We start from the raw sequence: 13,670 nt of genomic DNA, 5'->3' as shown, positions 1-13,670 counted from the left end.
ACGTGCTGCTTTTTCCTTTCCTCCAGATAGCGCCTTTTGACAGAAATTCAAAGCTAGAGGAAAAAGTAAGCTCTCTCACTCCACTCCAGTTTCCCAGTACTAAAAAAATATCGCAGAGCTCACACCTGTCTTAATTCAAACCCGCAGATTAATGCCGCACTTCTTGGTCAAGTACATGGGGGATAGTTTTATTTTTATTTTTTTACATGACTTTTTTTTTTTTTTTTTAAGTGTTGCGCGAGCTCATCTCGGCTTTACGCACTCAGCTGACCCGAGGAGGGGCGTGGCCGACAGCTAGCAGCCGATGGTGTTGTAACAGTCAAGTTTGTGTGGTTATCTGGCTGTTCGTGTGAGCTCCCTACTGGCTGTGTGACAGTATGCACGGTAGAGTACAGTAAGAAAGAAGAACAGCGTTTTCGGCACCCTGGGCATCTGACGCTTTGTAGGGCTCTCTCTAACCGTGTGGAGTTTGCGTTGAAGCTGAGCAGACGGGGGCTGAAATGCGAACGTAGCTGTTAGCAAGCGAGCCAGGCCGCGGAGAAGTGGCTGGCTGTATCCTTCATCCAGACAGACAGGAGCATAAATGTTGCACACAGACCGGTCTGCCGACGTGGTTGACGACGCCGGGGAAGATGCGCAAAGACGTGAGGATATTATTAGTGGGAGAGCGTAAGTAAGGCATTAGATAAAGCTGTGTTTGCAGTGTGTTTGTTGACTGCAGAGTCAGCCTTTTAGTGCACACTTTGAATTGCACTGCTGCTGCCAGTCAGCTGGACATGTGATGCTGAGCAGTGTCTTCATCACGATGAGCTCTGTATTTGTTTCAGGCCACTCGTTCTGCAACTGCTTTGTGCTTTAGAGGTCTGTATGTGTTATTGGAGCTTATCTTGGCCATGCTATCCCCCACTGTAGCTTTTTAGAGCAGTTAGGCCGATAATTTCTTTCTATTATTCACCTAACCTCAGTTTACCACTCTGATGGTGCACACTCTTGATGGTATTGCAATCTGAATGCCCTAATTTCACATGACACTACAGTATACATGTGAATTCACTTCACTTTGTATCTATCTATCTATCTATCTATCTATCTATCTATCTATCTATCTATCTATCTATATAAAATCTTTCTCTTCTGTGATAAAACCCTCCTTGAAAGTTGGGTTCTGTCAGGTAACATCACAGCCTTTCAAGCATCTGAATTATTGGAATGTGATGGGCTTTTTTTTACACGTTGGGGTTATGTCTGTGCAGGAAGAAGTACTTTGTCTCCACACGTTTTCTCAGTTTCAGGCTAAATACAGTACTTAACAGTTTTGGTATATGCTCTTTGTACTCCTGTGTATTCCATTTTTTATTGCAAGAACTGTTTATTGTTATTTTATCTGATATCTGACTGGTGGTCATCTTTGAGTTTCAGAAGAGGTGCATCTTGTGCAAATTTCTCTTTGCACAAGAAATGACAGACTTCCAAGTTGCTCTCATAAAGTGGGACATCTGGTGTCCTCAGAAATGAAGGCTAAAATTGATGGGTCACACATCTAACCTGTATTTTCTTAAACATCTACAGAAATGTGTCTCAGTAATAATAATACATGATGCTTATGAGTAATGAGGGTTTGCTAAACACACTAAATATGTCACTTAACTGTCTCCATCTCTCCATCTGCAGCCAAGGTGGGGAAGACCTCTCTCATCATGTCACTGGTCAGCGAGGAGTTCCCAGATGTGGTATGAATGCATTCCTGTTTTGCCAGAAACTTAATCACTTAATAACTTAATGTTACTGTACCCATCTGGGATTAAACGTGCCCACTATTCACCTTATTTTGCATTGATTTGACTGTGCTATTTACGCTCTGTAGCCAGCTCTAAACATCTCTGTGTCCCAGGTTCCCTATCGAGCTGAAGAAATTACCATACCGGCTGATGTTACACCGGAGAGAGTTCCCACACACATTGTGGATTACTCTGGTATTTGAAGGAACATTACTTTGTGTGTGTGCGTGTGTGTTTTATAAATAAAGAATTGGAGCATCCTTGTTTTACTTAAGCAAGCTCATCTTCCCTCCACAGAGGCAGAGCAGACGGATGAGCAGTTATTTCAGGAGATTTCCAAGGTGAGTCTGTGGATTTTGCTTTGCTCAGTGAAAAGTTTTCGGGTTCATGTAAAAGCTTAATGCTTATGTGTTGATCTGTTCTGTAGGCAAATGTGATTTGCATTGTCTACGCTGTCAACAACAAGAAGTCTATAGAGAAGGTGAGCTCCTCTGCTGCCAGAATTTCCATATTTAGTTTGTATATCAGCTGAACTGTATAATATGTAAGACTCTGGTGTGACAGCATGATACTAAAGAATTGGGTATCATGTCTCTCTGAACTGAGGAACTATTTTATCGTATCTACTTGTGTTTTCATAGGTGACGAGCCACTGGATCCCCCTCATTACAGAGAACACAGACAAGGACAGCAGGTACGTACAGAAATATTCTGGGCTTTTTGTTTTCCACCAAATATAAGAAGAGAAGTGGGATCAGATTCTCAGTTTGTGCAGTTTGTGCATGACAGGACAGGCAGCTGCAATTTATTAGGTCCTGTAGCAGGAAGCCAGACCTGGTAATTTTCAAGTAGTGGTTAATGTAATGGACCTACACTGCTGGATGATTAATGTTTTTTTTTTCTTACAGTGTCTTCACTCTAAGCAAAAAGCAGCAGTAGAAGTGTCACATTTCACACTGGTCACTTTATTAGGTACACATTGCTAGTACTGGGTTGGAGCCAGTCAGAAACTACCATAGCTCTCCCTGGTGTAGACATTCCTCAGCGATTTGCATCTTGACATTATGGCGTTCACACAGTTGCTGCAAATCCATCATGTGGACTCCTCCCTTTCACCACATTCCAAGTGTGCTCTATTAGACTGAGATCTAGTGACTGTGAAGCTTATTTGAGTGCAGTGTACTCAGTGTCAAGTGTTCAAGAAATCAGTTTGAGACAATTTGAACTTTGTGACTAGAAGCAGCCACAGAAGATGTGGTCATAAAGGGATGGACATGGAAAAATACCCTGGTGGCTGAAGTGTTTAATCAATGGTCAGTTGGTACTAAGGCGCCTAAAAGTTTGCCAGCAAAATTACCCTCACACCTTACATCACCACCAGCCTCTTTGGTCAGCGGTTGCTGTTGTTTAAGTGCTTTATACTGTTGCCTTTCTGCTGATGTTTGAAACACTGGTAATTCTTCTCTGACCTCTTGCATCAACAAGGCCTTTTCATCCAAAGATCTGCCAGTTTTCTCTGTAAACCCTAGAGATGGTTGTGTGGGGAAAATGCCACAAACTAGATTCACATTTTCCAAAATGCTTAGGCCAGCCCGTTTGTCAGAGTCACTCAAATCACGTTTCTTCTCCATTCTGGTGCTCAGTTCAGCAAGTTATCATGACCATGTCTGCGTGCTTAAATGCACGGTGTTTCCTGCCGTGTGATTGGCTGATTAGACATTTGTGTTAAAAATAATTTGAACAGGTATACCTAATAAAGTGGCTAGTTGGTGTATATCAAGCAGTTATTGTCTGTTAATCAATTTGCTTGTGGTGTTGACATTTTCAGGGTTCCCCTGATCCTGGTGGGGAACAAGTCTGATTTGGTGGAGCACAGCAGCATGGAGACCATACTTCCCATTATGAACCAGTACAGTGAGATAGAGACTTGCGTTGAGGTGAGACAGTCACCACTCTGCTTGTTGCTGCCACCATTTCTCAACAATAAACACAGAATGGCAGATTGCAAGAACAATCATCTGCTTAGATTCAAGTATTTAAATAGTTTGCTTCAGACAGTGGAAATCAGTACATTCTTCTATTTGTGCTGAACCTAAAGAGGAAGAAACACAACAGAGTTAATAACAATTAATTACAATGACCTTTGTGCAGAAACTTCCATCTTTACAGGAACAAAGAAGAACGGCATTTTTTTCTCTTAATAATGACATCCACACTTTTTTAGCCATTGTTTGCTTTTAAGGGATCTTAACAGACATGTCATTTAAACAGTTAAACAATTAAAGTCTTGCGGATGTTAATATAGAAACAGAGTTGCTGCAGTGTGATTGGCTAACGTGATATTTAAGTATAAACTAGGGAGGTTAACAGCCTAAAGATAATCTTTGCCACTTACAGTATATTGACTATTGTTGTCTTGCTTGTAAACACTGACCTAACTTGGCCTGTTGCATTTGTGTGAGTGATGCCTTTTGGTTCCCTTTTTTAATTCTTCCTGAAAATAGTGGTATTTCTGCATAAGTATTTAAATCTAGGAAGTCAAACAACTGTAAAGGGTCACGAGTTTAAGCCATAACCTGTTTAGAACTTTGAATTCAGCACGAATTCAACTCCTTGATATAAAAAAACAAAACAAAAAAAACCCTCACCAGTTTCTACCGAGTTTGCTTTCCGTTGAAGTTAGCTCAGCACTATCTCCTGACACCTGTGGTTTTTTTCAGACTGTTAATTGGACCGGGCGCGCCGCTCAGACAGATCACGTGTGTTAATACCCTGTCTGGCAACTACTTAGTCACCAAAATACACACACACACATATACACACGGTAGGTAAACAGGGATGACCCTTTGCTGACTGGACTGTTTGCCCACAGTGCCACATATAATACTTATGAGATCAAGAAGCCTCACACTGCGTATTAATGGGGCTTTCAAATGAACCACTTCGATACCAGAAACTGCATTACAGCACTGAACAGAGTGTCTGTGTGTGTGCACATGTGTACATGTTTTCTTCTTCCTTGTTGTTTATAGTGTCAGCAAAGAACCTGAAGAACATCTCAGAGCTTTTCTACTATGCTCAAAAGGCAGTTCTCCACCCCACTGGTCCCCTCTACTGTCCAGAGAAAAAAGATGTAAGGATAAATGTACACTGCATGACTCTTTGAGCTGTTTAGTGTTCTGAGTTTGTTTTGCATTAAGGGCTGGATTTGAACTCTTAGCAGAACCTGCTTTTGTTTAAAGAACGTTTGATGCGTGTCCATGATTTTTCAGATGAAGCCACTTTGTGTAAAAGCTCTCACTCGCATCTTCAAAGTGTCAGACCTAGATAACGATGGTAATCTCAACGACAACGAGCTCAACTTTTTTTCAGGTAAAACTGGTTAAAATAGAATATGCAGGCGGTCTTTATTGTTCCCTCCTTTCGGTGGGAGACGGTGAGCTAATTCAGATAACAACATTTGCCTGTCTGCCCATAGCGGACGTGCTTCAACACCCCCCTTGGAGCCTCAGGCGTTAGAGGATGTAAAAATGTGGTGAGAGAAGAATTTAATTGATGGCGTGTGTGACAACGGCCTCCTCACTCTTAAAGGTAGGAAGTGATGGGACGTATTTCTGATGCTTATGTATATACAAGCTCGCATCACAGTGGGATTCCTGAGATTTATTTATTTTTCCTCTCCAGGATTTTTGTTTCTCCACACGTGTTCATTCAGCGAGGACGCCATGAAACAACCTGGACAGTACTCAGGCGATTCGGATATGATGATGACCTGGAGTTAAACCAGGACTATCTCTTCCCTCCGTGAGTTGTACTTTGACATCTAAGAGACTAAAATCTGCTCCTGCTCTTGCACCTCATTATATTTCCATTCGGCTGTTGGTTTGTGGCACTCTGTGAATCATTTCCTTCCTTATTTGCTTGTTTGATACATTTTTTTTAAATATGCTTGCATTTATTTTATGTGTTAAATATGAATAAATGTTGTTATTTCTCCCTCTCTAGGTTGAAAATTCCCCCGGACTGCACTACTGAGCTCAACCATAATGCCTACCTCTTCCTCCAGAGCGTCTTTGACAAACACGATAAGGTACAGTCCTGTATATCTGGTTCTGTATTTATGTTGGCCTTCACCCTGATGAGACACAAACAAGAAGTTGCTGATTGACATTTAGGAAGCCACTTTCCCACAGTCAAGTGTGACCACCTGCTGAGGTGTGATGTAACTCCTTGCAGCTGAGGAGGGATTGGCAGGGAGAATTAGCCATGAGGTTAGAAGAGTCAAAGAGTGAAAGTGACAGCTTGTCTCAAGATCTGCTTTCTCTCATAGTGATTAGTGTCCCGCTGTGAATGTGTGCCTTCAGTTCTGTCATGTTTGTTTCTCAGGTAGAAAATGACAGACAGCCAGCTTAATCGATTCTTTTTCTGAAATCTATCAAACTAGAGCAGTTTGTTCAGTGTACATTCACCCACAAAATCCCACAGGAAATTATTCCTGCCACGAGCACCCTGTTTCCTTATTTAGGTGTAGCTGTACACAGTAACTGATCCTTGTGTCTGTTAGGACCGTGACTGTGCCTTGTCACCAGAGGAGCTGAAGGACTTGTTTGATGTTTTTCCCTACATGCCCTGGGGGCCAGATGTCAATAACACAGTTTGCACTAATGACCAAGGCTGGATCACCTACCAGGGGTATCTCTCACAGTGGACGTAAGTAGGCATTAAACTGGTGTCCATGTTTATATGTTTCTGCTTATTGATTGCTCCGATTGACTGATCAGCCACAACAGTAAAACCACTGACACTTGTACAGCATTTACAAGGACACAGTGTAAACCAAACATATCCCTATAGCAATGTTTCTCCCCGGTGGCAGTGGTCTCCCACTTCCAGTGCTTTTCACCAACACTCTAAAAAGCACTGACAGGAGAGAGCATAACAAAGAGTCCAAAGTTTTCATGTGGCATCCGAATTGAGTAAGCTATCTGCAGGATCTGTCAGGGAAAAGCCCAATTAATGGAGGTCCCACCCCACAGCACTTACAACCCTACAGCCAAATTCTGATACAGGGAAAGTCCTGTGGCCTTGCCCTGATGGGTCAGGGACAATTCAGGGACACAATGAAGAAACTATTAAAATAATAAACTGATGATTTTAATATTGTTATTTAAATATAAAATAATATTAGTTACATTACTGTATATGAGTTCATGTGAGTCTTAACTTCAGCTGCCTTTTGTTCAGGTTAACAACTTATCTGGATGTCCAAAGATGTTTGGAGTATTTGGGGTATCTTGGTTACTCAATAATTGCTGAGCAGGAGTCCCAAGCTGCAGGAATTACAGGTAAACTCTACCATGTAATCCTCATTTAATCACAATAATCCTTGTTTTAAGAACAGTTAAATGGTGTAGTTGACTCTGTTTGGACTGTGCACAGGAGCTGTCTGAACTGATCCTCTGGTGCTTGTGTTTGTATGTGGTTTCCTTTCTGCAGTGACCAGGGATAAGAAGATTGACCTGCAGAAGAAGCAGACCCAGGCAGCGTCTTCGCTGTAATGTTTTGGAGACCATTGGCAGTGGCAAGAGTGGCTTCCTACAAGCCTTTCTGGTAGAAACCTCATGGTAAGCAGAACTAAGCACCAGCTCAGCCATCCACTACACCGGATATAAGAGTGCGGGTTTGCAACTTTTGCAATGCTGTCAGCATTGCAATAGCTATAGAATGAGCAGTGCACATAGGCATGCAGTAACATATTGAAGAGGTATTCAGGAAGGTGTTTTGCATGTTTAAGTGGGGTGTATTATGTGAGAGGCTTAGATTGGGCTGCCTGAACTGGATTTCAGGTTTTGCCATAAACATGTTTTGCTTTACCCTGACTGAAACCGTGTTTACTCTGCGGACACAGCAAGTATAATAAAAAAAGTTCCAGTAAAAAGGTTTATTTAAATGCCTTAATTCTTTACATTTGGGATTGTGTCAATATATATATATTTTTGCATTGCTGCATGTATTGAAAATGTCATTCACATCATGTTTTAATTAACACCAGATCCTCTTCTGTCTTCTCAGCTCCAGAAGGACCATTAAAGAGGAGCACAGATCCTATTATGCCATCAATACAACCTATGTTTACGGCCAGGAGAAATACCTTCTTGTGAGTATCAAACACACTGCTTTAATCATTAATGAAAACGCACATGACGGCACATATATCTTCTATCCTTGCACTTGGGCACTTTAATGTAGTTCCTATACTTTTTATTACACATTATGTATGTTGCTGACCTTCAGTAACGCTAACAATACATTTTGTACTGTGCATGTACCACTGTGTCTTGTACGTGAGGTTGTCCAACTGTGATCCATGAGGCCAGCCCAGCTTGAGGTTGGCTGTTCTTAGCTCGCTCTATGTAAGCTTCTTATCATGCTCGCCTAATGCTTTTGTCAAGCCAGCATTTGTACTTGCTTAACAAAGGCATTAGCACCGCTGTGCCTATTTTGACAAATGGCAAGCACAGTGCATGTGCTGTAGGGATACAGAGGAACAGTTGTTGTAAAGTTGTAGGCAAAATATTGAATACCATATCATACTGGCTGCTTTTAGATGGCAACATTTAGCAGATGAACCTCAATAGTTGAAATGGTATTGATTTGCACATTGACTGCACTGTTTTGTTTTGACACTGGTTAAAGGACCTTTAAAAGGTTCACCCTCCAGGGTGGATTCCACTCCCTCTGTCCTGGCATCCATAGTGAAGCACAACAACCCTGTTTGTCTTGGCACTTATAGACAGCTGGAGAACAATAATTAATGAGTGATATTCACTCTGTTGTCCTTGGATGGTTGTGTGCTTCTCATCACTTTGGTTTTCATCACTGTGGGTTGGTTTTTAAACTGGTTAGATACTTACTGTACAGTAGTTAACTAAAAGTAAGTATCTATCTATCTGACTTTGACCATTTTTCCCTCTGTAATGTCATGTGCTTGTGCACTTCTGGGTTGCACTGGTTCTGCTTACAGCACAGCTGCTATTTTTAGATCGCTCCCTGTACAAATTCCTCAACTTGTGTGTCTGCAATTTCATCATGGACATCAAACCTGCACTGAGACAAGACATCAATGTCTGTGTCAAACAGAAACAACAAAGGTCTATGGGGCCTCTGGTGATCTGGTCATCAGATCTGGAGCACAATGAATGCTCATTTTATTTGTTATTTTTAACACGGTCTTGGTTGCACTCATGAACTTGGCTAGCAGGGTAAGACTGGGACACACAAAGTTGCTGATCTAAGGGAAACCAGCACTTTGTGTGTCCCTCACCAATGGACTGAAAACACATTTTCTTGTACACTTCTCACTGTTTACAGATTTGTGTCCCTGCAACTTTTACCCTAAAATGAAATTCATTCCAAGAGTCGCTGTTTCCAAACACTAGATGAACTCCAACGCACATCCTAGACACACAAATTTTAAAAACTGGAATTCTAGGAAGCAATTGAAAATGCCAGCAGCACTGCCGAATGAGATCACGTTAAACTGAGTCAAATTAGCACAAACTCAGCATCTAACATAAAGTCCACACACATTTTACAAGCTATTTAAGCAACTGTGACCACTAGGATGTGCCACCTTGAAGCCAAATTAAAGGAACTAAGGTTCAAACTCAGCTGTGTTCCTCTAGCATAGTGGATTTTAATTAAGAGATTTAGAAAAGAGAGTATTTCCACTTTAACCACCTTACCTTTCCAGCTTCACGAAGTGTTTCCTGACTTTGACTACCTGTCTGACGCTGTATCTGCCTTTGTGACATCGTCTGCCTAGTCTATGACGTCAGCAACCCTTACTCCTTTGAGTACTGCGCCAAGGTTTTCAAGGTTAAAAACTGTTTTTAGTGTTCACACTGTACCAAAACGCAGATGTTTGTCCACTTAAAACAAAAGACCACCACAACCATAATCATTCATTAACGAGTCCTTTCTCCTTCAGCAATACTTCATGGAGACGCAAGACGCCATGTATGATGATTGCAGCAAAGTCAGACCTGCCAGAGGTCCAAGCAGATGTATGGCTGCAGTCCTCTGGAGTTCTGTCGGAGGCACAAGATGGCCCCCGCCTCAGTCTTTCACTTGTAACGCAGCCTCAGCACCCAACAGAGACATTCTACACCAAACTTACCACCATGGCTATGTATCCGTAAGTATGCAGAAATTTGAAACATCAACCTGACTGTAAATGTAATACTTTGTTACGAGTCACATTTTCACATTAGATTCCCGAAAGAGTAAAAAGGTAACTAAGAACATAGTGAATTGTATTTAATTCAGAGAAATCCAATTATTTATTAGTGCTAACTGAAGTTAATCCCACTTAGCTGTCTTGTATGTTATTGGAGGGCATTGTCTGAGTTTTAATTGAAGTGCAGCTTTAGTTTCGCAGCTCTGAGATGAGCTTAGCCGACAAATTAGAATGAAAAGATTTGTGGAAAATATGTTTTTGTTCATTAATATCCTGCTTTTGCTTTTATTTTTTTCTATTTATATACTTTTAACTCTTTAACTATGATATAAGGATATGATGAGTATAAATCATCACCCAGAAGAGGAAGATTTTTATGCATTTATTAACTGCAGCTGTAATCTCATATCGTAGTTTTCTTGTTTCCTGCAAATTATTACATAAATCCTATATTATTTATGTTTGGTAATTTTTATAAAGCTGTTGGTGCTGGATGAGGTTTTTAACACAATTTAGAGCATTCTTTATATCTCCCTCGGGTCTGGAAATGCGGACCGACAATATAGTCCTCTAAATCCTTCGCTCTTGGCTCCAAACATAAGTTTTAGAGGATGTTGTGGTCTGAGGTGATGAAGTAGCCTGAGTCACAGTTCTCGTTTGCTGCTGTAAAAGGAGGCAACTTGCAAAGTTTTAATTGTGTTTCCTGTAGTCCTTGAGGATTTTCTGCCCTTTAAGACCCAACTGTAGAAATAAATCTGATGAATCATAGAATACTTTTTTTCCCCCCCCACATGGTTTAGATTAGTCTGAGCACAGTTGACAGTTTAAATACAGAGCTGTACTCTGTGTAATTTTCCCAGGTCCCCTCTGGGGAGGCTCCTGCTGTCTGCAAGTGTCAGTATTTGTCATCATGCGCCTCACTCGACGCGCATTAATGCACTTCACTGACCTCTGGACATGTTGCTTTTAGTCTGATGCCACTGTGTTTTCCACTGTGGATACACGGGCCTCCTGCTGAGCTGTAATAGTGATCTCTCCCTGAGCATCACACTCATGCCAACAATCATGCTTCACTTTACTGTCAACGTAAATCACCTCGCTGCACGTTGTGCTATTATATGATTGCACAGAGACTTTAATCTTGAGGAGGTCAACTTTATTGTCTGAGATTCAAGTGTTTAAGCTGGAGGCGCCTCCATGGCGAATGCCTTTTCTAGAGAAGGTTTCAGGTAGATTGAGATTTGTTTTTTTGCTTTTATCAGTGTTTCTGTTTTCTCAGGTTTCTTAAAAATTCTTTAATTTGCTTGAATTTTCTTTTCTTTGTTTTTGTAGAAATAATATTTAAAAGATCAGCATATTAGGTAACATATCTTTTCTCTCAAAAGGAGAAACATTTAGCCTTTTATCAAGCTTGCTTCTCTGTGATCTGAACTACACTGGAGCCTTTTAATGGTGGCGGCCTCTTTCAGCTTTTAACTGTGTTTTTGGTTTGTCGTATATGTCCTGTTTGTCTGTATGTTGTTGGCGTGTGTGCGGTGTACGTACCCTGTGTCTCTCCTCAGCCACGCCCGGCTGCGCTGCATGTGCACTTGTAACCGGTGCACATTCTGCTTGTGTCAGAACTTCCTCAACTCTGAGCTGCTGCAGACGGTCAGGGCCAAACTCTACGCTGTCGTACTCCGAAGGTCTCTTACAAACTTCTCTCTTATCTTTGTTGACGTGTTGGCGTTGATCATTTTTATGTTTTTCACGTTTTCATTCTTAAGCTGCTTTTTTTTCCTGTGGCATCATCATTTATAAACACAGCAGCAGACCCGGCTGGTTGCACCAAAGGGACCGGTTTCTTTCCCGTTAATTCTTAATCGCCAAATTCGAGGATGGTGAACCTTAACTCATCCATGCAAAAACCTCATATCCTCATTCCTATACAAATGTACAGAAAAATATTCGATTTACTCAATATTAGTAACTTTCCTTTGGAGCAACATAAGCCTTCAGTGTTGCTGTAGATCTGTTTAAATGCTTCTCACGGCATATATGATGCTTGCTTCTGTCTAATCTGGTTTTGTTGAAGTTCCAGCCTTTCATACTTATTTCCTATACTGCATTTTATATTTATATTCTGTAATGAACTGTTTTTTTCAGAGGCCATTAAGTTTACTCCCTTTCCCTCTACAGTCCTTTTTAGTTGTCATCCTTTTGCTCATGCTTTTTTTTTTTTCATCTCAATCTTGATATTGCTTTCTTTTTTATAAAGACTTCATCATCATCATTTTTCCCAGTGTTTTGACTTCAATCTGATTGTCATTCTGTTGGTATCAGCTTTGCATATGTCACTGTGCCTCAGCCGTCTCATCTAACAGAGTTGTCACAACTCATTTCTGGTCTCGCTGTCTCATGCATCCGTAACTATAAACCTCTAAGTCCCTCATCTGTTTGACTGGCTTTTGCTTCAGCGTCTCAATATGTCACAGCGCTCTGCTTGTTCTGTCATCCGCTCATCAATATTTTCTTAATGTTCATTTTCATGCGATCCTTCTTTACAACTAATGTCACTGCTTATTTGATCTGTTTGTCACTTTTATTGGAAAGTTGAGAGCTAATCGGGGAAGAGAAATAGTTTAATTTTTGTTTCGATGTTAAAGAGGATGAGATGTCTGTGAGTCACTTCTGTCCTAGTAATGAATTATCTGTGATCCTGTTCACACTTTTACACTTCACACTGTTTTAAAATGCATCATCTTGGGTGATCAGTCACAAGTTGACGGCGTTAACTCCAGATGTAATAAACCAACAACAACACACGAGTCCACTCAAACAACCTGCCCGGGTGTCTGGGAGAAAACTTAGCCACATGTCTTTTGTAGTGTAGTTTCCTACTTAAATCAGTTTAACTCAGTGGTTTTTCCCATGCTCATCCACCACAGGTGTACCGGTCATATAGTCAGTAACATGATGCGAGTGAAATCGGGACACCATGAATACACATGATGTCGACAAATGTAACTACATCTTAGCTGTTTTAACCAGTCGCACAAAAATTAATTTAAAAGCCAAGTGAAACAGGGTTATATGATACAGAAAATTAGGTGGTCTTTTTTGTTTGTATTTTTTAACTCTTTACATATGTCTCTACACACTGCATCCCTCTATTTAACAGACACGTTAGCCAAGCGGACCTGAAGAGCTCGACCTTCTGGCTGAGAGCGAGCGTTGGAGCCACGGTGTTTGCAGTGCTGGGATTCGCCATGTACAGAGTGCTGCTCAAAACGCGGTGATCCTTCAGCATTCAGTCCAGCCCTCACTACCCGGGGTACATAAAAGCTAATTTGACCAGTCGGAAGTTTTGATTTTCCTGTTTTCATTGAATTAACTTTATGGAAAATCACTCATAATTCTGTTGTTTAATAAGCCCCGTTTAAAAATAAGAGACATATGTGCAAATAAGCAAACATTTAGGTTTTTTTTGCATTTTCATTTCTGTTTCTCTTTGGGGACGATACAAAGAAATATTTAATTTTCTACCAAATGCTAATTTGCTCAATTTGTCCTGTGCAAATAAAGATAATATATTTATATGAAAAGAAACAAGGTTGAGCTGCTGGTTAGTCATACTGAGTTACGTAAAAAGCTATTTTTTTGGTTGCTTGCTG

General features: G+C 40.9%; 1 protein-coding gene across 1 annotated transcript in view; it reads left to right on the top strand.

The window, feature by feature from the left end:
• Positions 1-257: 257 nt before the first annotated feature.
• The window catches only part of rhot1b (ras homolog family member T1), a 14,127-nt gene continuing 714 nt past the window's right edge, over positions 258-13,670 (top strand). Inside the window, 29 exon segments of the mRNA XM_085163430.1 lie at positions 258-644; positions 1,672-1,730; positions 1,892-1,973; positions 2,076-2,119; positions 2,206-2,259; positions 2,420-2,472; positions 3,607-3,715; positions 4,758-4,764; positions 4,817-4,911; positions 5,051-5,148; positions 5,256-5,274; positions 5,276-5,369; positions 5,463-5,480; positions 5,483-5,582; positions 5,784-5,868; positions 6,343-6,488; positions 7,023-7,123; positions 7,275-7,323; positions 7,325-7,402; positions 7,851-7,935; positions 9,532-9,582; positions 9,585-9,656; positions 9,769-9,786; positions 9,788-9,835; positions 9,837-9,887; positions 9,889-9,942; positions 9,944-9,975; positions 11,580-11,702; positions 13,178-13,670. The exon segment at positions 13,178-13,670 is cut by the window's right edge and continues 714 nt beyond it. Coding sequence (XP_085019556.1) covers positions 584-644; positions 1,672-1,730; positions 1,892-1,973; positions 2,076-2,119; positions 2,206-2,259; positions 2,420-2,472; positions 3,607-3,715; positions 4,758-4,764; positions 4,817-4,911; positions 5,051-5,148; positions 5,256-5,274; positions 5,276-5,369; positions 5,463-5,480; positions 5,483-5,582; positions 5,784-5,868; positions 6,343-6,488; positions 7,023-7,123; positions 7,275-7,323; positions 7,325-7,402; positions 7,851-7,935; positions 9,532-9,582; positions 9,585-9,656; positions 9,769-9,786; positions 9,788-9,835; positions 9,837-9,887; positions 9,889-9,942; positions 9,944-9,975; positions 11,580-11,702; positions 13,178-13,295 — 2,004 coding nt within the window. The 5' untranslated portion in view covers positions 258-583 and the 3' untranslated portion in view covers positions 13,296-13,670.

Source organism: Neolamprologus multifasciatus, chromosome 6 (assembly GCF_963576455.1).
Source record: "Neolamprologus multifasciatus chromosome 6, fNeoMul1.2, whole genome shotgun sequence".
NCBI classification, from domain to species: domain Eukaryota; kingdom Metazoa; phylum Chordata; class Actinopteri; order Cichliformes; family Cichlidae; genus Neolamprologus; species Neolamprologus multifasciatus.
This window is presented reverse-complemented; position numbering and strand designations above follow the sequence as displayed.